Source organism: Falco naumanni, chromosome 3 (assembly GCF_017639655.2).
Source record: "Falco naumanni isolate bFalNau1 chromosome 3, bFalNau1.pat, whole genome shotgun sequence".
Taxonomy (NCBI): domain Eukaryota; kingdom Metazoa; phylum Chordata; class Aves; order Falconiformes; family Falconidae; genus Falco; species Falco naumanni.
The window spans coordinates 73,554,510-73,579,566 of NC_054056.1; the positions used below are offsets into that span (position 1 = coordinate 73,554,510).

The window sequence follows — 25,057 nt, forward strand, 5'->3', positions numbered from 1 at the left end:
TCAGGTGCGGGCTGGCGGTTTGCGAGGCCTGGCGTTAAAGTACTCGGCTGAGATCTGTGTGAGGAACAGAAAAGCAGATACGGGAAAACGAAATGCGGTTTGGGACCTACGCCTAATCCGTTGGTATTCTTAGTTAACACACGACTAAAAAGACGGATCCGTGTTCACGTGTAACCCTCCGCGCCTTCCCCGTTCTCCCAGGACGGCGGTGCGTGGCCGTCGGCCGGCCGGGACGCGGGAGGGCAGCCGGGCTCCCGCACCGCGCCCCTCGGCGGCCCCGCCCGCGCACGCCGCGCCTCCCTCCGCGCCGCGCCTCGGGCGCCCGTGACCCCGGCGCCGGCTGGAGCGGCGGACCCAGCGCCCCCCTCCGTCCGCACCCGCCCCGCCGGCGGGGCAGCCTGCGCGACACTGTTGGGAGGGCGCGGGAGGTGCCGTTTACGGTTCTGCCGTAAAGCAGCTCGCCCGCGCCACCCTTACTGCTGCCCTTGGGAGGTGAGCGGATATGAGTGGGAATGGCGGGACCAAGGCTTTGGAGCTGCTGCGGTCGCTGCCCAGGGTTAGTCTGGCCAACCTAAGGCCCAGCCCGGGCTCCAAAAAGCGGGTGAGTGCCTGCAGCTTGTCGGGTGGGTGGCGGGCGCGCTTTCCCTGCGGCGGCGGGCCTCTACGTCGTCGTCGGGCATGCCCGGCCCCGGTGGCGGTTTCTTCGGGGCCTGTCACAGGGCCTTTGGGGAGATGGTGGCAGGTCCCAGGAGAGCGGCCTGTGGCAGCGGGTGGCACTGCTGTGTGTGTTGGCCCTGTTCTTGCCCTTTGCGTGCCCTACAGCCGGTGCGCGTGGATGTCCTCTCAGAGGACTTGGCTGATGGGTGATCCTAGCGAAACCTCGGGGCCGTTGTTGGAAGGCGGGTGGAAATAGTAAAGTATGGAATAACGAATGTTTATGGGATGGGGTAATACGCTAGAAAAGGCAAGGAAGGTTAAAAGGTTTAAAAGGAAAAGGGTTGTGGTGCCAGCCACCGTTTCTTGTTACTATTGCTTTCTCAAAAACAAAACTAAATCTTCCCTGTCTCATTGTAAAGTGATAGACAAATAAAGGAAAGAAACCAGGAGGAACCCAATCTGGGGTGTGTGTGCCGGATATCTGTGTACAGGGGGATGAAGTTAAAGGGCTAAAGTCGTAGGAATAGGGGACTGACAGGGGACTGTCCCTGCAGCACTTCCCTGTCAGTGCTTAGGGCTCCCTAGAGATGCCAACAGAGCTGGTGAGTGCTGCATAGTGGTAACCCCATAAACCTGTAACAAGACAACAGAATGGAAATTCTTCCCCCTACAGCTGTTGGGGTTCTGCTGTCAGGTTACTTCACTTGGAGATGTGAATGTCCATCTTGGCCAGGATCAATTTAAGGTAGAAGTAGCACTGTTCAGTGCTGGAGTGGTGATTCTTAAGTTTTTTCAAACTAATCCAGCCTCCAAATGGTATTTTCAAGCTTAGCATTGAGAAGTTGAGAGATAGTCTGAACTTGCGATTTACTAGAGCTGATGCTTACCTGCCAGTGTCTGTCCTCGGGACTCTGTTTTTCAAGGTATCTGTTGGGTTTAGGAGAACATTATTTTTTTTTTAATCTTGAAAGTAGAAATTTTTGTACACTCATTCAGTCTTTAGCAAGTAACTTGCAACTCCATCTAAGAAATGAGCAATGTTTTCCCCATGCTGCTGCTGTTTGTCTTCCATTAGAATTTGTACAAGTGACCTCAGCTCTGTTTGTCTGGTTGTTTTGATTTTGGTGTCAGACAGCCTTATTCTCAAATAAGCAGATTTAACAGCATTTGTCTTCACAAACAGAAGTTGTATAAAAAAAAAAGCCTTGATTGGCTCCTCCAACAGTCTAAAATCTGGTCAATGTACTGATTACATTCCTTGTCAGTGAGCTTGTATTTACTAAAGTCATGGTGTAGTCTGGGGGGTGTGATGAGCAACTGCCAGAAAGGGTGGGCGTCCCTCTGCCACCAGGTGCTCACACCTGCTGTGTATTTCCTACCACTGCTAGAGGTTGTGCAGTGAGCCAAAGCAGGGAATTAAACCAGCAGAAAAACAGTTAGACGAAAGTTAGGTTTCATCTAGTTTAATTCCATTACCTGTCCAGCACAGGGCCGCACAACTGCTTGTGTCAGCACAAGAGACACTGTGAGTAAAGCAGCATAGTGCGTGGGCTGGGGACAACTCAACTTCCTTTGGTGACTGGGATAGTCTAGTCTAGCTTCTGATGTATGTCTGTACTGACTCTTGTACCAATATTTCAGTGCACATTAAGTACTCCATAACTTTGGAAAACCTACGGACACAATAAAGAGCATAAACCATCAAATTTTAGGTCTTTACGGTGTTAGGCTAGTAATCAAATACCATGTTGTAAGGAGCAGTTTTCAGACCTGAGTTTTACTCAATATTCTGTCTGCAGTCTAACTGCATATAGCAATTTGTGGGATCACGGTGCTTGAAGTTTGGTTATTTGAATGTTGAATTAAAAAAAAAAAAAGATAAATTGAAGAGGCTTACTGTAGTCTGTTTAATAATTATTTACATTGTTATTGATCCAGCAGTGACTGTGCTGCAGCTTAACCAAAGTTAGCTTATAAGCAGTACAAATACTGTTCAGAACGCATTGCTTCACATATCTCTAGTGACTGATTCACACTGAGGAACTCTGGAAAATAACAGATGTGTGAATTGTGTTGTGCAGATAAGAGACTGGTTAGCAATGTGACATTGCTCCTTCCACATGTGTTCACACTCCAGTAAATGGTAGCTTAAATGGGAAAAACTTTGTAAGATCAAATGGATCTATCTCTTAATTTTTCCTCAAGGATCAGCATTTTGCTTAGCTGTTCATATGTCTGAAATCATGTTTTAGAGATGCTTATCTCCAAAATCATTGACTAAATGTATCAATGTATCATTGGTTGTTTTCAAGGAGAGAAGACGTGGCCGTGGAAGATATGGAGGTAGGAAGTGTGGTCGAGGTCATAAAGGAGAAAGACAAAGAGGAAATCGCCCCCGATTAGGCTTTGAGGGTGGTCAAACTCCGTTTTACTTGGCCATACCAAAATATGGGTTTAATGAGGGACATAGGTAAGTTTCTTCACATTTACTTGGAAATTGATCATTGTCTGCTTTTCTTGATCTTCCTTCTGAAGCTAGAAGCCAATATGCCAAAACAGGTCTAACTGAAAGTGAACTATTCCTCTCAGATTGTTAGCTTCCTTAACAGCATCTCCCACTTCTTCTGAGATTATTTTTTTAATGAATTCACTCATTTTCTGTTACTTCACAGCTCTGCTTATTTGTACTTTTCTTTGCATAATCCCGCATCTGTAGCAGGCTACCCTTCCTTCTACAGCTGAGTGCGATTCTTCTCTGAGACCACTCCTCTGTACTTGTTTGTTTCTCTCTTTGCCTGCCTGCACAGCAGGTAACATGCTGAACTGGCTGGGAACAGGCCCATTGACTCAAGTGAGCATGTTAAGCATGGAAGTGTAATGCAAAGCCTTGCTTTGTTATTTCTGTTAGCTTTATTCATGTGAAGCTCTGATCTGCTGCTAGCCAAACAATTCTGCTTCTTTTCATGACTCTACTTTTTTAGTCCTGCAACACTGCAGTCTTTGTCTGTACTCCACCTGTTCCACCTAGGATTTTAACAAGCTCTTTAATATCAAATCTCCCGGATGAGGCCATGAAGTCATCTTTCACCATTGTTCTCCTCAGGTGCTGGGACTGGTTTGACGCTTTCGTCCTCTTTTCACACCCTGTTTGTTTGTTCTGTGTCCATCTTCCAGCTTTTTAATTTTTAAAATTATTCATCTAACGTGTCTTCTCTGCAGTCACTGTTCTTAGCTGGAGAGCTGTATGCTGGTGTTTTATTAATTTCCTTCACTTATATTGACGATTACAAAACTGGTTTTTAATTTTTTGTTGTTGTTTAAAGTTGGTTTTGTTTCCTAGGATAGCATGTATGTTACCTGGGTCAGTAATCATTTTGTTGCTTTTAGGTATGATCGTGAAAACTTCTGTACCTGTATGGTGCTGTTACAGGCAAAATATGCCACACTTAGCAGACAGTTCAAGAATAAAAAGATTGTGTGTGTTTGTGAATTGTTAAACTTGCAGGTTGATTTCATGTTTCATTTGCTGATACAACTTCATCAAATAGCGGTGCATTTTTATATTTGCATTCTTTATGCATGCAGTATAACTTGCAGACCTGTACTGGTTACTAAACATTTTCTCTGTGAGTCTTACTAATTTTGAAGTTCAAACTCTATTTCCAAGTACTGTCATTGCCTCCTGTTTGCTTAAGTTACTCTCAAGAGTAAATGAGAAAAAATTTCCATAGCTGAAGACAAGAGTTTAGATTTGCAGTCCTACAAAGGAAACACTGCAGAATGCAGACACTGAGCTTCTTGTGTTAACAGTTGTTACAAGTTCATGAATTACCAATAGCAAAAATCCAGGCTTCTGCAGTGACAAGAAATTAGTAGGGTCTTGCTCTTTTTAACCAGATCTGACAGCATTTGGAAAAAAAAAAAATACTTCAATTTCTTTTCAACGTTTGCAGAATCTGTGTCATCTATTGTAAATGTTTGTCTAGTGAACATTGAAAGTGTACTTCAGAGGCGCTATCATGGCAGGATGGGAGTATGCTGAGCAATGTCCTTGCCTGTTTATCTTCACCTCCTTCTTTCTGTCTACAGTGGTGTTCCTCCACTTCTTGAACTTCTCCTTTCTTAAGAGCTGTCTGATGGTGTAAATTCTGTTGTTTTTCTTTCTTATTTAGCTTGCCAATAACAGAGATAAGCTCTCAGTTTTTCTGCTACCACACACAAATTTCCTGTAGTGGTGGTCAAACCAATTGCATGAGAAAGCTTTGAGCATCAGTGTAAGTTATGTGCAGTAGCTATAGACATTGGGATGGGGAAAACTGTTCTAAGGATTGGTTTGTGTAGTAAAGTTAGAACTTCATAAAATGCAGTAGTTTCTGCTGAAGCTGATGGCTATTGACAAAATACTCCAACTTCCTTTGGGGGTATGGGTCAGTATGCATTTTCTCGATACTTCTCTTCCTTTGTGGTATTTTGAGGAACATTCCATTCAGTACTTGTGAGATGTCAGGTACAGTGGTAACAGACTAAAATATCTTGTTGGATATAGGCTAACTATGCAGGAGCACATACAGGGTTGGGCAGATAGTCTTTGACTAAATTTGTATGGGAGGAGAGGGTATATTTGGTTTTGATTGTGGTTTATTTTGGGTTTTTTGCTTGGATTTCCTGAATGAAAATTTCAGTGAAGCTACCAAGCTGGACTCACTTTGAAGAAGGTAGTTATTTAGAATCTAGTTGAGTTACCAAGAAATGCTGACGTTTTGATTTCTTCATCTTTTTAGCTTCCTTAAACCAGTCGACAAGTAGAGAGGTATTCTGGAGTAAATTGAGCTCAGCAACAGCAAAATAATTAATATATTGGAGGGGGTGTGTGTGTGACCAACCTGAAGGCATAATGGAGTCTTGACCTGTGACTAGGGCTTGTATTTGCATTAAATTAAACTTATAATTTTGGTTTATGGATAGGTGCATTTTAAACACTTACTTGGTAATTTTAAGAGTATGTAGAAAATGAAATATTATGTGTTGTATCTTGGTTAACTAGTTCCTGTTGACGCTTCAGTGTTTGAAATTTTTCATTGTTTTGTTTGTTTTCTGTGTTCCTCTCCCCAGCCTCAGACGGCAGTATCAACCGCTCAGTCTTCAGAGGCTGCAGTACCTGATCGATTTGGGTAGAGTTGACCCCACACAGCCAATTGACTTAACACAGCTCACTAACGCCAGAGGTGTAACAGTGCAGCCTCTCAAAAGGGATTATGGCGTCCAGCTCGTGGAGGAGGTATACATGCAAGATGCTTATTACCTCGGGCAGTATAAAAGCTTGGGGTTTCTGTTTTTCCATGCCAGGCAGTCAGGTTGTCCTTCTCATGTTTTGGGAGCAACTTTGCTTTTCTAAATCGGTTTGCTGTGGGATGTTATGATGATAACCCCGCTAGAGGGCACTGTGGATTTGCCAAAAAAAAAAAACAAAAACACCAAAACAAACGAAACCCCAGTATGATGTTTTAAGATCTGAGACACTACAGAAATTGCAGATAAGAAGCATGTAACAAGAGGTTAAAGTATTTGACAACAGAAGACTAGAATATGCTGAAATAAATGTATGAATATTTTTTGGACAGGCAAAGGGTTTTTTTCATTCAATCCGGGTGACTGAGCGAGAGCAGTTTGGTTACCTGTCTTGATGCAAGGAACAGACAAATCATAATACTTTGCAGGATTTCACGTTTCTTAAAATTTTGCAGAGAGGAATAAGTGTATGTCCTAAAATACTCATTTTAATGTTACTCTGATTTGTGTTGAAATTTACAGGGCGCTGATATTTTTTCAGCAAAAGTAAATATTGAAGTGCAGAGGGCATCTGAATTAGCAATTGCAGCTGTAGAAAAAAATGGAGGTGTGGTAACAACATCATTTTATGATCCGAGGAGTTTGGGTAAGAATTCCTTTCCATTTCTGCCTCTCTTTCTCTCTGAATGTGCAAAGATTAAATGATCCAAATAAAAGTTTCAAATATAGTTCTTCTGGAAAATCATCCACTTTTTCTCTTCTAAAAGCTTCAACAACACACTGTTACACAAATGTTGAACTGTAATGCATTCAGTTTTGCTTTTATTAACCATTTGCTTGTTCAGCCCTACCAGTGTTAGCAGTCATTTACCAGTCAGCCAATTAAAGAAACCCACGTAGCTTTATAAACAGAGTAACTCATAAAAGATTGTTTCTTTGAATATTTGTCTTCCAACTTTCTCATGTGTTTAATAATACTTAAGAAAATTGGGGGGGGGGGGGCAGAATTAGGTTTAAAACCCACTGTGGATATTTCTGTTTTTAATTTAAAATAATTTTCTAGTTGAAGTGAGGAAATAACCGAGTTACAGAAGCTCAGAATCATTCCAGTCAAAATGGCTATTGTTTTCAGAACACTTTCACTGAAGAATGAGGCTTTGCTTTGCTTGAGGCTGCATCCTGCCTAATATTCATTCATGCAGTTTTTATTGACAATAATGGAGCTTTCATGTGTGAATGAGGCTGAGAACAAGAGGAATAGACATTTTTAGTTTGCAAAATGTGTTACTCTGGAGTGATAAAAGTCCTTTTTTTCCAATCCAGAAAACAATAAAAATACGAAGGTTAAAAGGATCTGGAGTGTAATTTGCCAAATTCAGTAAAACTTGAGGAGAAGATAGTCTTCCCAAATGGCTAGATAGATGCATGTGCCATTGATTCTTCATTTTAAAATATTTATAGAAACACTACATTTGACATTTGTTGGTACACTATGTAAATAGCCGTGCAAATGTGTTTCTTCTAACCTGGAAGTCAGTCCTTTAAATATATGAAGACATCTATTTTAGTTATTGTATCTTTCCAAAGTAGGTATTCTAAATGCATTAGAAGTAACGATTCATCCAGGTTGTCATTATAAATACCAGTTAAAACAGAGTTGTTTGTTTGGTTAAGTGAAACTTGTGAACCACTATCTTGTTCTGAATAAGAATAACTTAAGCCAAGAAACACAGGGTTCTGCTTGATACTTTTTAATAATAAGAGTTCAATAATTTATGTGGCACAAAGTACTAAATAAAGATATTAAATGACACCTTCTTAAATATGTATTGTAAAGCATACTATCTAATTTTCTTTCATGTTTGCCCACAGAAATTTTATGTAAGCCAGTAGTATTTTTTCTGCGTGGCCAGCCTATTCCAAAGCGAATGCTTCCACCTGAAGATCTAGTGCGTTACTACACTGATGCCAGGAATCGTGGGTACCTGGCAGATCCATCTAAGGTTGCAGAAGCCAGGCTTGAACTTGCCAAGAAATACGGCTATGTCTTACCAGACATAACTAAGGATGAACTCTTCAAAATGTTAAGCTCACGCAAGGATCCCAGACAGATATTTTTTGGTCTTGCTCCAGGATGGATTGTAAACATGGCAGACAAGAAAATTCTAAAACCAACTGATGAGAATCTGTTAAAATACTATAGCTCATGAATTCAGCACTGGAGACAACTGCAGGTGTACAGGAAACATCTGGGTATGAAATAATGGATATGAAGTGGTGTTTGTTTTTTTTAAGACTCCTGTTATACTAGGCAAAACATAAATTTTTGTTTATGTAATCTTCTGGTGTAGCTCTTGACTTCTTTATTTTCATAACACAGTGTATGAAAAGTTCACATTTGGAAACAGCATAGACTCTGACATAAATGTTTGGGCACTTTCTCTTGTGATTATTTGCCAGGGTTTGGAGATTGTGTTTTTTTCAGACAGAATGTTTCCAAGTTGCATTTATTTCAGGGGATGATTTGACCTAAAAGTTCATTCAAAGCTTATTCAAAGAATAACTTGACCTAAAAATTAGTTAATATCTTTCCCTCCCTCAATTTAAAATTGGAAACATGGCTGTACAAAATTAGTATTAGTTTTACAATCATATTACATAATGTTACAATTGATGTTTTGGAAAATTATATCTTGATATACCTCTAAGAGATAGACCATCTGGTTTTGGATGGGGAAAATTACAAACCCAACCAGAAATAACAAAATACAGAAGGATTCATTAACCTCTTCAATTCCGTAGCAATGTTTTGGATTTTGCCACTACCATCAATAGCTCTAGAGCTTAAGAAGTCTTCATTTTGTCTTACTCTTTCAGATGGAATTGAGAAAGACAGCAGTTTTAGTTTAAAAGAGACTTTGTTTAAAAAAAAGTTTAAAAGGACTTTTAAACTTTTTGTGCAGTTTAAAAGAACTTTCTATCTAAATTTGGAGGGGAAAAAATGATGGCCATCTTAAATCAATGGCTTGTATTATTCAAACAAAATTTAAAACTTGTCCAGACACAAATATAATGTCATTAATAAAAGTGCATAGCAGAATCCAGAATCAATGAATATTAAGACAGTGACAGTAGATTGTGGTGGGGATTGTAGATGGGGATGTGGTGGACAGAGTGCACAATTAGGATTCAGCTTTCAGCTTGATCACAGTTTGCATATGTAACAGCGGACAAATGAATTTAGATTTTGCGAAAAGTTATGAACAGATTGGTTTTATGAGAAGCAGTATTTTAATTACTCTGACTTGATATACTCTTGAAAATTATTTTCCAGCAAATGTTTGTTTTATCAACCTCTCCAGAATACTGTGTTATTACTATGCAAGAGTATTCTAGGTTTCATGCGGAAGCTTAGGATTAGGCACTTGGGATGATAAACCAAGCGGTAAATTGAAAGATGAGAGAGGAAACTAATTACCAGAATTTGCTCTGATTCCTCAGAAGTTAATGAGATGCTTCATTAAAGTTCATGTAATTATGGAAGCTGAATTTGGCTTTAAAATAGGGATAATTTGATTATTAGGGTGCAGGAAACAGGCCGGAAGACCAGAACACAAGAAGTCTTGCTTTGCAATTTTTGTTTGTGCCCTTGGAAGTGCTACTGACAGTTTCCTGTAGCTGCCAAACCGTCCCATCTCCTAGGGAAAGCCCTCTGAGTGCCAGAATCTCCTGTTTCTCCTGTATAACACCTGTATTTTGCTGGTGTGCCATGGAGGGGGAGGGGGAAAGAAAAAAAAATTACAAAATACCTTGTTTTTCTTTCAGAGAATAAGAAAAGGCAGATGATTTTTTTTGTTGGTGTTTGTCAACCAACCCAGATTTTTGCTTCATTCAACAAACTACCTTTTCAATTAACATGAACATCTGTAATCACAAAACAAAATAAAACAAGTCTTCTATTCTTGTGCTGATTAAATAACCTGAAATCCAGAGATTAACATTGGAAAGTCACTGATTTTTGACAATTTTACTTTTCAGCTTCTGTTGTTTGTTGTTAATGTGTGTTAGATGCTATCAGTAATGGTTGTTCTCCTGACTTGTGGTTTAAGTATAGGTGAAACAGCAAAACAACACCAATATAAAATTGGATTGTGAATAACAGGAATTCAGTCTTAGTGGCGTTAACATTCATATTTTATAAGGTGCACAACACTTTTTTGGCACATTAAGAATAACACCATGTGCCAAAAAAAGTATAGCTAGTGTTAACTTGAATGTGAAGTAAATAACTTTCTCACTTTAGATGTATCCTGTTCTGCATCCTGATGATTGTTGGTTTGGAACCTTAAATGACAAGCAATATTTTTTTTTTTAACCTTTTTTTTTCTTTCTTTTTGTTATTACAATACTACTGCCTCCATTTGGGAAGGAGTTGGAGCGGGGGGAAGAGTATTTATTGCCTTCCCTTATTTGTGCCATAATGTTTCTGTTTTTATGAATCAATTCACAATTGTATTTTGTGGAGGTGGTGGTACTCAACAGGAAAGCTACTTAACTGGAAGTGAAGAAGGAAGTTAGTCATATTAGTGAAGACCAGAAGACAAAAGTGTTTATGTATCATTGTGTATTTTTGGGAGGAGAAGAGGGGGAAAGCAACTTTGTTTCCACTCCTGCTCTTTGTATTAAAATGAACAAATTGCTCTCGGCAATTTTTTTCCCTAAATCAACTTCTTTGATACACACACGCATGCATGCGCTGGTTTCGGTAGGTTTCTAAATGGTTTTCAGGTGAAAGGGTAACTTGGATAAAATGATAACAGTGAAAGAAAGAATGAAAACAGGAAACAGATGTCTGGTGACGTTGAGGGATTGGATAGCACTTATTCAGTGAACGACATCTTAGTCACAAGGCAGCTGTATCCTGGCTCTGATACTATAACACTACAAATACCTTGGAGCCAAAACAGCCACGTTCCACAAAATCCGGTCATTCTACTTTATAAAGGTGATCTTTTATCATCTTGTAATTGGAGAGGGCAAGAAGGGCTATATGTTGCTTTATTTAAAATATGCAATGCTTGTCTTTTTTTTTTTTTCTTCTCCTCCTCTGTTTATGGTAGCTAGTATTTCATAATGGTTGTTATGATTTTTATTTACTAGTGAAAAAAGTGGCAAGGCTGTAGAGGATTTCCTGTTCATTTTATCTTGTCAGGAACACAAGTCTCCTGGCGACCCAATACAGAATTATCAAAACCAGGAGTTATTGACGAGGTTTCTAATAAACCCCTAATAAGCAGCCTCCCAATGGACTGATGATTATGTGAGGGTTAGGCTCATTGATGCAAGACTGTAAGCCAGCACTGGCATCTCAGGCCATTCTCTTCACTTAAGGTTATGTATCATGTTTTCATGTTCATGAGATAAATGATTGCCTTGGATATCCTGTTTTGATAGGGGGTTTTCATATGCAACAATGTATTACACAGCAAGAAACACCTAGTCTGCTGTAAGCAGAAAAGAATTAAGTAGCTGAGGAAAAGAAATGTTATTTGTGCCATAACATATTGAAAGCCATATCAATTTTTATTGACATCATACTTTTAAATAGTTCCTTGATAAAACTGATTAAATGTGAGACTGCAATCAAAATAAAGGCCTCTGAGCAAGTATATACCTTGTTATATCGTAACTTGATAATTAGAAATATTGTGTTTCTTATGACATAGACTCTACTAACAGCAACCTTCCAATGCTATACTTGCAGGTGACTGACTGCAGACTTGGAAAATGCATCTATTTTAACTTGCTTTATTTCATTTCACTTATGTACAACAAAGTCATGCTAGTGCTTAATTCATTATACTTCATATTTAGTGTTCATGTTTAACAACCAAAAACTGACCGTACCATTCGCTGATTCCTAAAAAGGAATAAATGAATAAAATGGTGGCCCTGATCTGAATCTTCACTGGCAGTGCGCCAGCATTGTTTTGACATGCAAGCATAATTGATGTTAGTGCTCCAGGAAGTCATATAAAAGTGATCAATTACGAAGATAGCTTCCCATTGCTATTTTGTGTTTTCTGTTTTATTGCTAAAATGTAAATGGTAATGCAAAGCCAATTTTGCACTGTTGGACACAAGTTCTGTAAGAATTTCTCTAATTTGCAATTGTTGCAAAAATTCTGTATTTTAAATATTTATGTGTTTAGTTTGCATATATCTAAAATAAGGCTGCTGTGTCTGCCCAAAATGGCCATTTTAATATTCCATATGCAGACTTATTTCTTAAAATTTCCTGCTCAGTGATCAGGTGGGAATAGATTTATGTAGCTCACAGTCTGTACATCAGCGTATTGTTATGGTTTAGTCTGTGAAAAGATGAAGTCAGAAGTCTAGGCTTGACAGAATTCTTACCAGAGGAAAATTACAAACTTTTTAAGCTCCTTCATCTACGAGGCCAGATGGTTTGGTCTTTTGTAGCAGAAATACATGGCATTGTCTAAAGAATTACTGGTTTCTCAGTGGAAGCAAGCTACCCTCAGATCTATTCTGTCTCCTTTGGTTAATATTCCCTCTGTTGCATCTGCATCTTTCCGAGGTCTCTTCTCACTTCTCCTGTTGTAGTGGTGGGAACTGCAAGGCTCAATCATTCTCACAGTGTCATCCTGTCTGGCCCACTCTGGGTTTGAAAATCTGGTTGTTTTATGTGCCTCTGGAGCAGGAAAAGTGTTGATCATTCCTGCATCTGTTTATAAGAGGGGGTTTTTCGTGGCTTGAGTTTCCTGGACTGGTGTTGCTTTTGTTGTTAAAAATGTCAACGGCAATGTTGTTTACTTGTTAACCTTGCACATTTCAAGACGTGCTGATCAGGTTGGAGAGCCCTTTGAGCAGTGGATTTGGAGTTTATTCAGAGTCAAGGAGCACTCCTAGAAGGGTGTCTGTGCACTTAACTCAGATTTACGCACACTAGGTACAAGTCTGAATGGACAGACAAGTGTGCATTCCGTGCATCAATGCCCAGAACATCTTTCCTTGCACTTCTGGAAACCTAGCCTCTGTAAGATTCATCCTGTCTCCGGATTCATCCTGTCTGGTGGGCATGTCAGCCTGAAAGTCTACAATTTCCTGATGCTAATATATTTATTGTTACTCCTTGGGCAGGTGATTACAGCTAGGGGTTTGTGTACATAGAGCAGTCTATGAAAAATTGTATGTAAATTTATAGTAAACTAATTCTCTGTGGATTTTCTTTAGATTTTTTAATTTTTTTGTTTAATATTTTTTTTTTGGTGCTGGTGTAGTTTGCCTTGCTCCCAATGTGGAGTACTTTAAATTAAGAAAACAAATTCACTCTTACTCTCTTACGGGGGAGATGCTTTCTTTACTTGTTGAATATAGCTCTGATTCAGAGCTTCAAAAGTTGGAATCCAAGTTCCGTATAAATAATGAAATGTTGTCTTAATTTAAAAATTAACGCAAGTCTAAATTTACATTGCTCACAGGCAGACAGTTGTTTAAGCTCATTTCATACTCGGTAGTATTCTGGTTGATACGGTCCATGGAACCTGGGGAATCGCAGTTGTTTAGCCTGAAGCAGATGATAGCTGAGCAACTAAATTGCATTGGGGGTGTCACTGGCTGTGATAATAGATACAGCACACTTGTGTACACCCAAAACTCAAGTGTGTGGTGCTGAATCCCTCTCACTGTTTTCACTGGCCCAAGATGCTTGAAGTTGGTGGTTGGAAGTTCTCCTTAGGGATCCACATATCGCCAGTGTGGATTGCCTGGCTCACCATTGGGAACTTCTGAAGCTTGATGTACTAGGTTGTATTTGTCTTTGAAAATAAGCATGCTGATTTAATAAAAAACAAGTCTTGGTGCCACAAGAGGTGAAATGCTGGCAATTAGACAGTCAGTGTTATTTTACAACTGTCGGAGACAGCAGCTTTTCCAGGGTCCAGAAATCAGGGGCATCCCTCCTGGAAGCCTCTGACTTTCAAGGTGAATGACTCCCAGTTCCCAGCCCTGTGCTGGTATTGCCTGCCTACCTTCTGTGGCTGTCATGTAAATGTTGCTGATATCTGTGCTAACTAACCTATGTGTTTCCTTGTGTAAGCGAAGCATGGAAATCGGGGTCACTTGAATTTGCAAAAGAAAAAATGGGAGAGGAGGATAGTGCCCCTCTGAGGTGTCCGCTTCAGCAAGCGGTGCTTGAAATGGTTAGAGAAGGTGACTAAGATGTTTAAACACCCATTCTCTTACTGCTCTCTGAGCACATGCAGTCCAGTGTACTCTTAGGGTCCCCTTTTCAGCTACTGTGATGAGTTGTTTGTATAAAAGACAGATTTGTGACTGATCCTTCTACAGAGCTGGACTTGCCGTTTCTCCTGTTTTCAATGATTTCTGGGTCCCTGAAAACCTCATAGATGTGTTTGGTTTTTGGTGCACGGGCAATCATTTATCCCTTCTTTTTTTTGTCAGGGTGACTGTGCTAATGACCACAGCAGGCAGTCTGGGTATGGGACATGTACTAGGCTTGAGACTGTTCCAGTCAAAATATTTCTACTGGTTTTATGTTGGGTTTGGCTGGTATGACACTGCTGCCGCCCTAACTTCTAGGACTTGTGAAATGTCTGGGCTGATTGTGACTTTGTTGTTGAGTTTTGTTGTTATTGGAAGGCTCCAGCCTCTCCAGGTTCATCGTTAGACAGGTGTTTACTGTGGAATAATCATTAAATAAATTACAGTAGTGAGGATCTGAATGTGTCACAAAATTCTACCTGTGTCAGGTTTTCTGCATTTATTTGTATGTATGTATCTGAGTGAATCGAAGCACTGGGATGCAATGATTTTTGTCTTTAGCATGGAAAAGCTTATCTGTTCATTAAGAGAACCTAAGAAGCAAATGGGCGGTAAAAAGCTTTCAAGTAGTTTTTGCTCTGTCTTGTGAAAAGTGCCCATTTTGCCACTTTGAACAGTCGCTCTCAACTGAGCTGGATGACTTTGCTTGCAGCATATTAGGACACCGCTATGGGCATGCAGCTATGGTACTGTAGTTGGTCCGAGTGAAAGAAAAGATAATCAGCACAGGCTTGAAAACATGAGAATCAAGGTATGAAAGTCTCCATCTGGAGAGATTCCAAAATCAGAAACGTATGAGTATTCTGTAGACACCACTGAAACTCTACTGCGTGTTTAATCACTTTGGTTTTGCTGACTGTACTGTTATGAACCGTAACTATTCAAGAAATTATTTAAAGAATACATTTTAGGTTTTCTTTGTTGTCCTTAGAGTTGCAGCCCTGCAGGGATCTTTTTCCAAGCATTGTTCCTGTATCCAGCAAGGCTAGAAGCAAATTTAAGAAGCGGGAGCCAGCATTTTCACATTATGGCATTATTCCAGGGACTGATGCTTTAGGATAAACAGTAAATACTGTGAAGCGTGCAGAACAGTTACTGATTCATTGCTTATACCCTGCTGATTTATTCATTGTTTGAGAGGGTAACTCTCCTGTCTCTGCAGTTAACCTCCAGTCACATCTCCTCGGCATGAAAGAAACACGTTGTTTCCAGCATCCAAACCAGAGGGTAACAAATATTATATTACCAGGTACAAAAGCATCCCACACAGGTAGCATCCTCCTCTGCTGCTTTCTACAAATTACATCTCTCAAAGATGCTGAGAGTCGCATCTGCTGGCTGGGATAGGGAGAAGGTCCAGCGTGTCCTGCTGGTGCAGGCAAGGCTGACACCTAGTGACCAGACGCATTTGTTCCTATGGGAATTCACAGAATTCTGGTTCGAAGTCTGGAGGGTTTAAACACCAAAGTGAGTCGTTAGTTTATTTCATCATCACTTTCAGCCTTTGTGTTTGGTGTTTCTAGTGTACTGTTCCAAAGATGAAGTTAAGGTCGCCTGTAAGGTTGTTCAAGCTTAGTATTGGAGCCACGAAGGTTTGGCATGGAGTCTCCTGGGAGCTGTGCAGTGCAGCCGCTCTGCGCGATGGCGGGGTGGCCGATAGCCGTCAGTGGTAAACTCAGCATACGGTTCTCTGGGTTCTCCTTAATAAAATCATGGCTGACCTTGGCGTTTGGATTCTCTTTGCTCATCCTGTTTTAAAGAAGCCAAAATCAAACATAGTGGGATATTCTCAGAGTAGCAGAATTTTCTGCCTGCTGATCATCTGCTGACCAGGAGTGGTGTCTTACAATGGCGCTGCCACCTGGAAAGTGCTGCCTGTGCCATCGTCATTGCGGATCCTGCTGGAAATGCTTTTGAGTTCTGTGCCTTGGCAAACTGCGTATTAAAGAGGAACAGTAAAACCTAGCTAAAATATTCTGCCAGAATGCTTCTGATTTTTCTTTGGTTATCTTCAAGAGTATAACAGCCTTCTGAGAATTATGTGTGACCTTTACCAAAACGAGCAGCCATATAGATTTGGGGAAACACCCCCCCTGCAGTGTGAACCAAAGCAGTCTTCTCTTTGTAAGAATAATCATTGACTCCGAAAGTAGGCTGCAGAGGTTCTCAGTGGTTGCCTGCATTAATGGGTTTCGCATCCAACCCTACATAGAAGCCCTAAAGAAGCCTCCTTGGAGCAGTCCTTGGGACTGGAGGAATTTTTTGTCTTTTGAATCTCTCTTGTCATTTAAACGATTCTTGAAATATTGGAAAGAAACATTTTGGTTGATTCAGCATGACTGTTTGCTACCAGTACTGCACTTGGCTATACGAAGACTCAGAGCTCAGTGTTTTTGTGTGGCTGAAAGGAAACTTTGATTCTTCCTGAATGAAATAACTAGGAACTTGCACAAGCCCTGTGTTGTTGAACGGAAAAGGCAGGCTTTTTTCCCTTCAGATAATCTTTTATATCTGACTCGGAACTTTATGTATAGCTCTGGTTCTGTATCTGTGGCATGTTTCTAATTAGCCCGTGAAAAAATACAGGTTCTGTATTTTAAAATCCACTCACTTTCCATCTGCTAACTGCCTCTGATAGGATGTGCCTCTGGAGAGAGGGCTAACAAATTCCTGAGGCTAAAATCTCCTTCAAAGGCAGCAGCTTCCAGTCTGAGCAATACAAGCCTCCATCATAGCCACCACCTTTCTGTAAGTCTGGGATTCGGGTGCTCAGACACTGTGTACACGCAATTTTTTTTTTATTTTTTTTTGTGTGTGCGCAGGCTAGTCCACATCATCATGGCCTATTTTCTTCCATCATCACAGCTTTCACAGTTTTGTCCCAGGGCTGCAAGGGCACCACTGGACCTGACCATCCCTACCTGACCCACCAGCCAGCGCCCTGTTCCCATGCCCAGGTTGCCCTGGTGCCCCCAGCTGCCCTGCTCCTGGTTGGGGCAGTGGGACAGGACGGGCTGCCAGCCCCTGCCCTGCTGCCCCTTCACGGTGCTGTGGCACTAGGAACAAGAATAGCAAAACTGTCCACACACACATAAAACATGGTTCTTTTTTCTCTGCCTGAAAACCTGACAGTGCAATTTGGTGAGTGTCTGAAAACTGTCACCCAGTAACATTTGCCTGAAGGGAAAGCAGCATTTTCTCACTGGTGTTTGCAGCCATCCTTGGTGTCTGTCCAGAAGGAGCTCACAGGCAAGGTTAAAAGGTGTTCATTTGCATAGTCAGTTTGAATAATTGTTTTAAAAATTCACAAAACGTGACTTCTAAACTTAAATTAATTTCCACTGCAAAGCTAATAATCAGTTATGAACAAGAGTCACAGAACAAGTAAATATGATTTTGACCAGGTGTGAGTAATAGACTTCAAATTCTTCATTTTGAAAGCTAAATATTGGGGACCCTGAAGGCCTTGAATGTGATCTTTGAGTTTGAGGAATGCAGTACATAGTGATTCCCTGTTTTGGTGGGGTTTCTTTAGGTAACGGGAGCTTTGTTAATTGGTTAGATTGAGCCAATTGTTTTCATTATTTCAGACCACAAGTGCAGGATTCCTGCCTTTGTTCAAACCAGCCTTGTGGGGAAAAATTAAGCTCTCCAGTATCAAAGTAACTTTTTGTGCCTACGAGGAATAGCACAGGAATAGTTACAGCTCTGTCTCCATGGACAGGTAGGTGTCACTTCTGGGAAACCTAATCAGAGCCTCAGGCAGCTTGAATAGTCCTTGTTAATCCTGTGCTGCTCTACTTAGACTGGTAGTAGTAGTACCCAAGTAGCAGGTGCCTTAGGGTAAAGCTAGGCCCATATGTCTGCTTCAAAGTAACGTATGGTATGGAGCTCCGGCAGGGCAGGTGGGGGAACGTGTGCAGGCACAGCCAGGGGAAATCACTGAGCAACCCTCCATGCTCAAAACTCCCCCTGAAACCCCCATCGCGGGGTGGCTACAGTCCTCCAGCCATGTCCTAGCCTGGAGATGATGGCACAGAGTGAGCCCCCTGACCCTGTATTTTATTCGCAATGCAACCAGATTCGTCGTATACTTGCAAATATGAAGTACAAAGGCTATTCCTAATTTCAGTCACAGCCAAAGTTAAAACTAAATGAAAGTTAAAGCTAAACGTATCTATGTGATCTTAGTTCTTGTGATTCAGGATGTCTCCCCACTTACGTTCACTTGAATTTTACACAGCTGTGTTCTAAAAATACTAATTGATGAAACCTTAGGTAAAATATTTTACACTGTTGAGATTGTTTCTTGGGGGCTTTCTACAGAAAACCACCAGGAAATGCATGATTCTATACTGAAACACTCTGTGTCTCTATCCACTAATACCAGAAGCCATCCACTGTTTATCGTTCTTGCCTGTAGTGTTACTGGCTCCTTTTTGAATTGTGAATTTTTGAAAATTTCTGGTTCCACTTCCCTATAAAATCTTATCAGCTAGTCCAAATAAAGACATCACGGTGAAGTATAGGCTCATGCATTAAGCTATATAGCACAATGCCATTTAAATGATGGAACTTTTGTGCTCACTGAGAAATGACTGAATTTCTTTTCACATGTTTGCACAACTTGTTCAAATGATTAATGAACAGAAAATGCTTACTAAAATGAAGAGGTCAAAGGGAGAATATAAAGGTCTCATATGAATGAAAAGTTAACAGCACAACTGTAAAGGCTATTTTGTTTTCCTGCGATTCACATGTTTTCCCTCTTCTCTTTGCCCATTTCAGCTTCTTCTGTGCTGGATGCTAAAGCCTCTGACCACATGAAAGACATGTCTGAGGGTCCCACAGGACACAGGTCATCTTGAATCATGGTACAGGTCTTCTTTGGTTCTTTTCACATCCAATTGGAAAACAAATCTACACCAACGTCCATTATTTACTATGAAAATACTGTAATTTGTTTCTCCTTGACTGACAATCAGAAAGCCGCTCCCTGGCTATAAATTTGTTTTGGTAAAAAACATAGCGAGCATAAACTGCTGATTTCATAAAACTGCACACCATCCCTGTATATAATATGAAAAGTAAAACTTTAATGTGGATGCATGACAGTCTATAATATTTCTGGAGGGCTGACAGTAGTAATCCATTGGTCACAAAATTTGGGAGGCATAGGTAGGGCAAAAGCTGGTGATGCTGGCATAGCCACTTCTTCTATAGGTAGCAGAGCTGTTGACCTCAGGCCCACCCAGATAAATATGATTTGGTAGCTAACACTTATGCCAGCTGTCATTCCTAGAATGTGATGGCTTCTTATCGTAACTGGATACAGTTGGAAGATGATTCCCTTAATGAGATTCAGGGAATGCTACAATCAGGTTTTCCTGTGGTTTAGCCTGATTTCCTAGGGAGAGAATCGTGCAACAGCGCACGCTTGCCTTCTGTGTATCCATTTGGCTCCCTCACCGTTTCTTCTGAAACCTGTTGAACTGTTTCAGCTCTCCTTGACAAGGAGTGGAAGTGTCAAAGAGAAAAAAGTCCCACAAGTCCCATGAAGACAAGCAGGTGGACAGGGAGAGGATGCTCATGTGTCCCCAGGGGTAGATGGGCTTAAATATGAATTCCTCTCATTAAGACACCAGAAGCTAGAGAAGCCAGGCTTCAGCAGGGGTGCTGCCCATAAGCCATGGGTGAGAGCTCGTGTCTCCTGCCCCTGGTGCTGTTGGAAACATGCGCACGAAGGTACTGACTGGAGAGGGAAACGATGAATTCAAGTCCACGAAATATCTTGTTAAAATGAAAAGAAATATTTTTCCCCAAAACATTTTTTAGTTGCAGCAGTCTTAATACTGCCTTTAATAGTAGTAAGAGCAACCCTTTCAGTTGTGGTGTGATATACACAAAGTTGACAGCCCTTTAAGGTTAGAAAATGTAGAACTATAACTTTCTGCTTTCACATCAACAGGTCTAAAACTTTCAAAACTATTCCAAGTGTATTTAGTTCGAATTCAGCTCAACAAGTTGAATTTTTACATGCTGCTTTGTTCCAGTTCTGTTTCCACATACTCTCTGTGTTTTTTTTCACTTGCCACTCCCAAACAAGGGAGACAGATTTTGTTGATCCGTGTCAGAAACATAGATGTCAAGCACAAAAAATACAGAGAATAAAAAATATTGGAAGCTGCTATCAGCCTAGCGTAAGATTTTCATTAACAAGATAATGTCCTAACTTTTTGTGAGATGGACATTCACCCTTTTTCCTAATTTATGCCATGTGTGACTTGGCAGTGACTTTTATTGATTACTCAGGCAAGCATAAAGAACAACGTTTTGCACAAACTTATTTTGCAGATGTGGACCGTCTTTGAATTGCCTAAAAAATACCTCTTTCTGTGCTACTCGTTTTCTCTTGGAGAGGAACCAGCTCCTTTTCTGCCCTGGCTGGAACTGGGAGAATGCACCTGCCGGTGTGACTCAGCGGGAAACAAGGAGGTAACTCAGCTACGCTTGGGGCCAGCAGGGCCAACGTGTGTCCCGCTGTTCAAGGGGGAGGCTGGCTGGTACTTCCTGGCATCTCCCGGGAGGATTTACCCACCAAAATATGCTCGTTGCTAAAACACCAGCACCAGCGAGGTTCTGCACGGTCTGGGGCCGAGCTGGCTGCCTCCCCTGGCTGCACGGACCGAGGGGCAGCAGCAGCCGTCTCCAGCTTGTGGCCGTGTTCTCCAGCCCTGTGGGGTTTGTGCCACCGGTGAATAAAGCAGTCGATGCCTATTTCTCTCTGACTCAACAAAATCCGTCTCTCTTGTTTAGGAGTGGCAAGTGAAAAAAAAAAAAAATGCAGCGTGTAAATGGGGACAGGTACAAAGCTGGAACAGAGCAGCATGCAAAAATTCAGCTTGTAGGACTGAATTTGTGGTTAATCGACTGGGAACCGTTTGCCAGCCGCAGTGGTAATCTCCAAAGCGTTGTGAGTAGGGCAGCACCCACCGCCAGCGGCAGGAGATGCGTACGGAGCTGTACAGCCACAGGTACACCCGGCACCTCCGGGTACCTTCCTTACAAGAAGTTAGAATTACGGCCGAAGTGTGTGTGGCAGGGCCGTGGTGGGTTTCCCCCCCCTCCCCGATGTTACGGTACAAAAGCTTGGCAGGGCAGCGGCAGCCCAGTGGCCGCTGGGGGGCGATCTTAGCCCGGCCACCCGGCCCGGGGCGCGCACGGCTGCCGAGCGGCGGGGCCGGTGCGGGGCCGGTGCGGGGCTCCGCTTCTGGGCCGGCTGCGGAGGGAGGTGAGAAGTCTCTAATGGGGGAGAGAAGAAATCTCGGGGGTGTCCCGAAGCAGGAACACTTCAGAACGGGCTTTGCCCCACAGCAGCGCGAGCTGTTTAAAAGGCTGGGAGATGGCCCCAGGCCTCTTTTTGTAATTAATTGCTCATGAAAAGCTTTCAACGCTTTCAGTCGCGCGCGGAGATGAATGAGGCAACAGCGCTGGGGTGAAGGAAAGGAGAGTTTTGAAAGATAATGGTTAGTAAATGGGAAAGCCACTACTCTATTACCTTTACATTTCCTGGTGTTAAAACCTGCAGTCTTTGAGAATACCTGTAAGTCAGTAAGATGAATACTCTCATTACATTGAAATAATGAAGTGGGGCTAAACCTTTCAAAAGCACCAGGAAAAGAAGTACTAACAGGTCTAACAATAAGCAAAGGACTCTTGTAAAGACACTTTTTCTTTCTCTTAATAGATTTAAACAGTGATGGGAAGCATTCATTAAGCATGGTATGTTTGGACCGGTTTTCAAGGGGTTTAAATTCCGTTATGCTATATCATTCTACAAAATGCCCCAGTGAGCTGCCTATAAAGTTATTGTTTAGCGGGAGTAAACTTATTTCTCTGGTGCTCTGCTTACAAATTCAAGAACTGAAGGTATGCTGAGATCACTAGTGTTCCAGGTAGGAAAGCAGCAGCCAGCAGTCAAATACTGGAATAAATAGCCTTGGGAAATCAGATGCGATACAAATACACAGCACATTAATGTTCATTTCTCCAACCAAATTGTTATGGGAAACCAATTTTGTGAGGTGCAGTCCATGTTTGTAACATGGCACTGTGTTATACTGAACGGGAAAAGGGCATTTATTCTCCTTTTCACCCTAAAATTAAGTAACGTACCATTCTGTGGAGCCAAGCACCAAGTGGCCAGTTTGAGGATCACAGAGTGAGAGCAATGTATTTCTGCTGTATAAATGTGTCACCTGCTGGTTGTCAATAGACAGTGTTAAACTAGGACAGAAACCAAACTATCTTGCTTTTACCATCAGTGAGCCATCTAATTCTTCCTCACCTTGCATTAGAAAAGATGACAATGTGTAGTGAAGTAGGATCTTCAGATTTCCTCAAGCTTGGGAAATTTTCAGAACAGTATTGCGACGTAAGTGTATTACAGAAGGACCGTCTTGTTTGTAGCTCTGCTGAGGACAAGATTTGTGTTTTGGCAACCTAGTTGTTCTATAACCTCTGCTGCTTTTCTAAAGCCCGCTGCTGTCAGATACCTTGTTAGATGGGAAATATGCTGCTGACTCTGGGAAGTTCTGTTGTCTTCCAGAAAGCACTTCAAAACTGGTTGTCCTCAACCCCCTGATTACAGCCCTGAGGAAATAAAACAAATGTGAAGGAGAAAAGTGACCTATGTAACATTAGACAACAATCACCGCTGTCTTCCGCCTGTGCCTCAACACAACTGACATCTCCTGTGACATGTTAAAGATCTTTCAAAAGAGATCTTCCACCCACAACAAAACTAGATTGAAGTTAAACAAACAAAACTAGATTTGAAGTTAAGAATAACTTCAAAAATGTTCAAAAGCAAGAGCCATTTTGTTTGGCGCCAGTCTTTTTCCCCATGCACACTGAGTGTAGTAGGTGCAGGAATCAAAAGGATCATAAAGCTTATTATGCTCCTTTTTGATGGAAATAGCAATTTACCGAAGTCAAGGTATTTACTTTCTCCCATGACGCACCCATGGAGTGGTGAGCCAAGCTCCAAGCCAAGACCTCCTTTCCTACACATTCACTTGGTGAAAGCTTTTTCCATAAGTTTAGCTTAGATTCTCAGTGGAAGTTTTGTGATTTAATTTTGTTAGTACAAGCAGGGAATCAGTATCTGTGTTTTTTCTCTCCTGCATGGCACTAAGAACAGACTTCTTAAAGTTTCTTGTCACATGCAAAGGCAAAAACCACTGACTTCAAAGAGTGTTGTCTGCTTGCACCCTATGAATTGCATGAAGCTTCAGGAGACATGAAGCCATCTTGGATCTTATTCTGGAATAAGGTGAACCAAACTGCTCAAGAAGCCCCTTTGACCCCTGTGCCTCTTAATTATAAGACTCAAATGTATAACTGAGGTTGGATTATTTTATTTCTCATGGATGGTAGCTCTAATTTGCCCAAACATGTCACAAACAATTTCAGATAGAAAATTATGTTGTTAAGCATACTCAGAAGATTCTGTCAAGGCTTAATTCCAGCCTTGTATGCTAAAGTCAAAGAGCAAGCATAGTGTCCACCTTGCAGAGCCTTTTCCATTCTGGTTTACCTTAAACATCTGTGGAAGAGAAGAACAGAAAGGGGTCCTGGCATGTGGAAATGTGTAAGCCCCTTCTCCAGCATAGAGGAACTGGATAGCCATGGGAAATATAATGTACTCTGCCTTTTTTTGTGTTACACTTCAGTAAATTAATTTTATTTTTTCAGAAGGCAGAGGCGATTAGTGCAGTTTCTGTCATCATCTCTTTGAAAAGCTCAATCAGAATAAAATGCTGAGCAGACTAATGAAGGGCTTCTCAAGCTCTCCCACTACCTGATGAATTTTTTATGGTTTTGAGGTAAAACTATGAAACAGCACATGAGATATGGCCTAGATTAGGAAAGGAGTTCCCAGATATCAGTGAACCTGCTCCATGAACTAAGCTGAGGTCTTACTGTTCAATTGCTCTGTTCAAGTGTGGACAAGAAAATAGTCCTGTTAATTTCAGAGCCCTCCTCAGCATTTCCATAGGGCTTGACATACTGTGCAGTGGATGGAGACTTAGAAAACAAAAGCACAAGGGCAAGTTCAGCTGTTTCTGAATTTAAACCTTCTTCTATGCAGTCTCTCTTGTAATATAAAGAAAATCCCTGCTGAGGCAATCTTCTGCTTATTTATTTCAAGATCAATCACATGAACTGGCAGAGAATGTCCTAAGCTTTGTTCCTAGCTCCCATTTTGACAAGCTGTCCAGAGTCAGAATAACCCTGGCCTCATACTTCTTCCTCGAGCCTCCTGCTGAGTGTAAAATATGGCTGTCTTGCTTTTGAATAAGGCTTTTAATGTGCCATGGGATGTCACGGTCCACAGAAATGGAATACAGTGTTCTGCTTGCTGAGAAACAGAAAAAAAAGCTAACCAAACTGGTTTCTTCCTCCTGAGTACATAGTGACTGACTGGAAATTCAGTCACTGAGACTAAAAAGATCAGCCTCGATCACCAAAAAAAAAAAAAAAAAAAGTGCTTGACAGATGGATTTAGTCTTCCCTCAGCACGAACATCTATTTGCCACTAAAAGTTTGGTGAGTACACTGAGGCCAAATAATGCGGTCTTGTCTCCCCATGCATCATTAACAGACTGTGGGGTAAGGCGGATGTTATTTCTCTGAATGAAGCCCTCCAAGAAGGAATGGTCAGAGCTCTCGTAGAAATCAT

The 25,057-nt window shown here is 41.4% G+C and overlaps 1 protein-coding gene across 1 annotated transcript; it reads left to right on the forward strand.

The window, feature by feature from the left end:
- Window positions 1-443: 443 nt before the first annotated feature.
- Window positions 444-11,615, forward strand: MRPL15 (mitochondrial ribosomal protein L15). The gene is made up of 5 exons (XM_040586486.1): window positions 444-601; window positions 2,970-3,127; window positions 5,770-5,935; window positions 6,469-6,592; window positions 7,819-11,615. The coding sequence occupies exons 1-5, from the start codon at window positions 503-505 to the stop codon at window positions 8,154-8,156; spliced, it is 885 nt and encodes a 294-aa protein (XP_040442420.1). The 5' UTR covers window positions 444-502; the 3' UTR covers window positions 8,157-11,615.
- The last annotated feature ends 13,442 nt before the right edge of the window (window positions 11,616-25,057 follow it).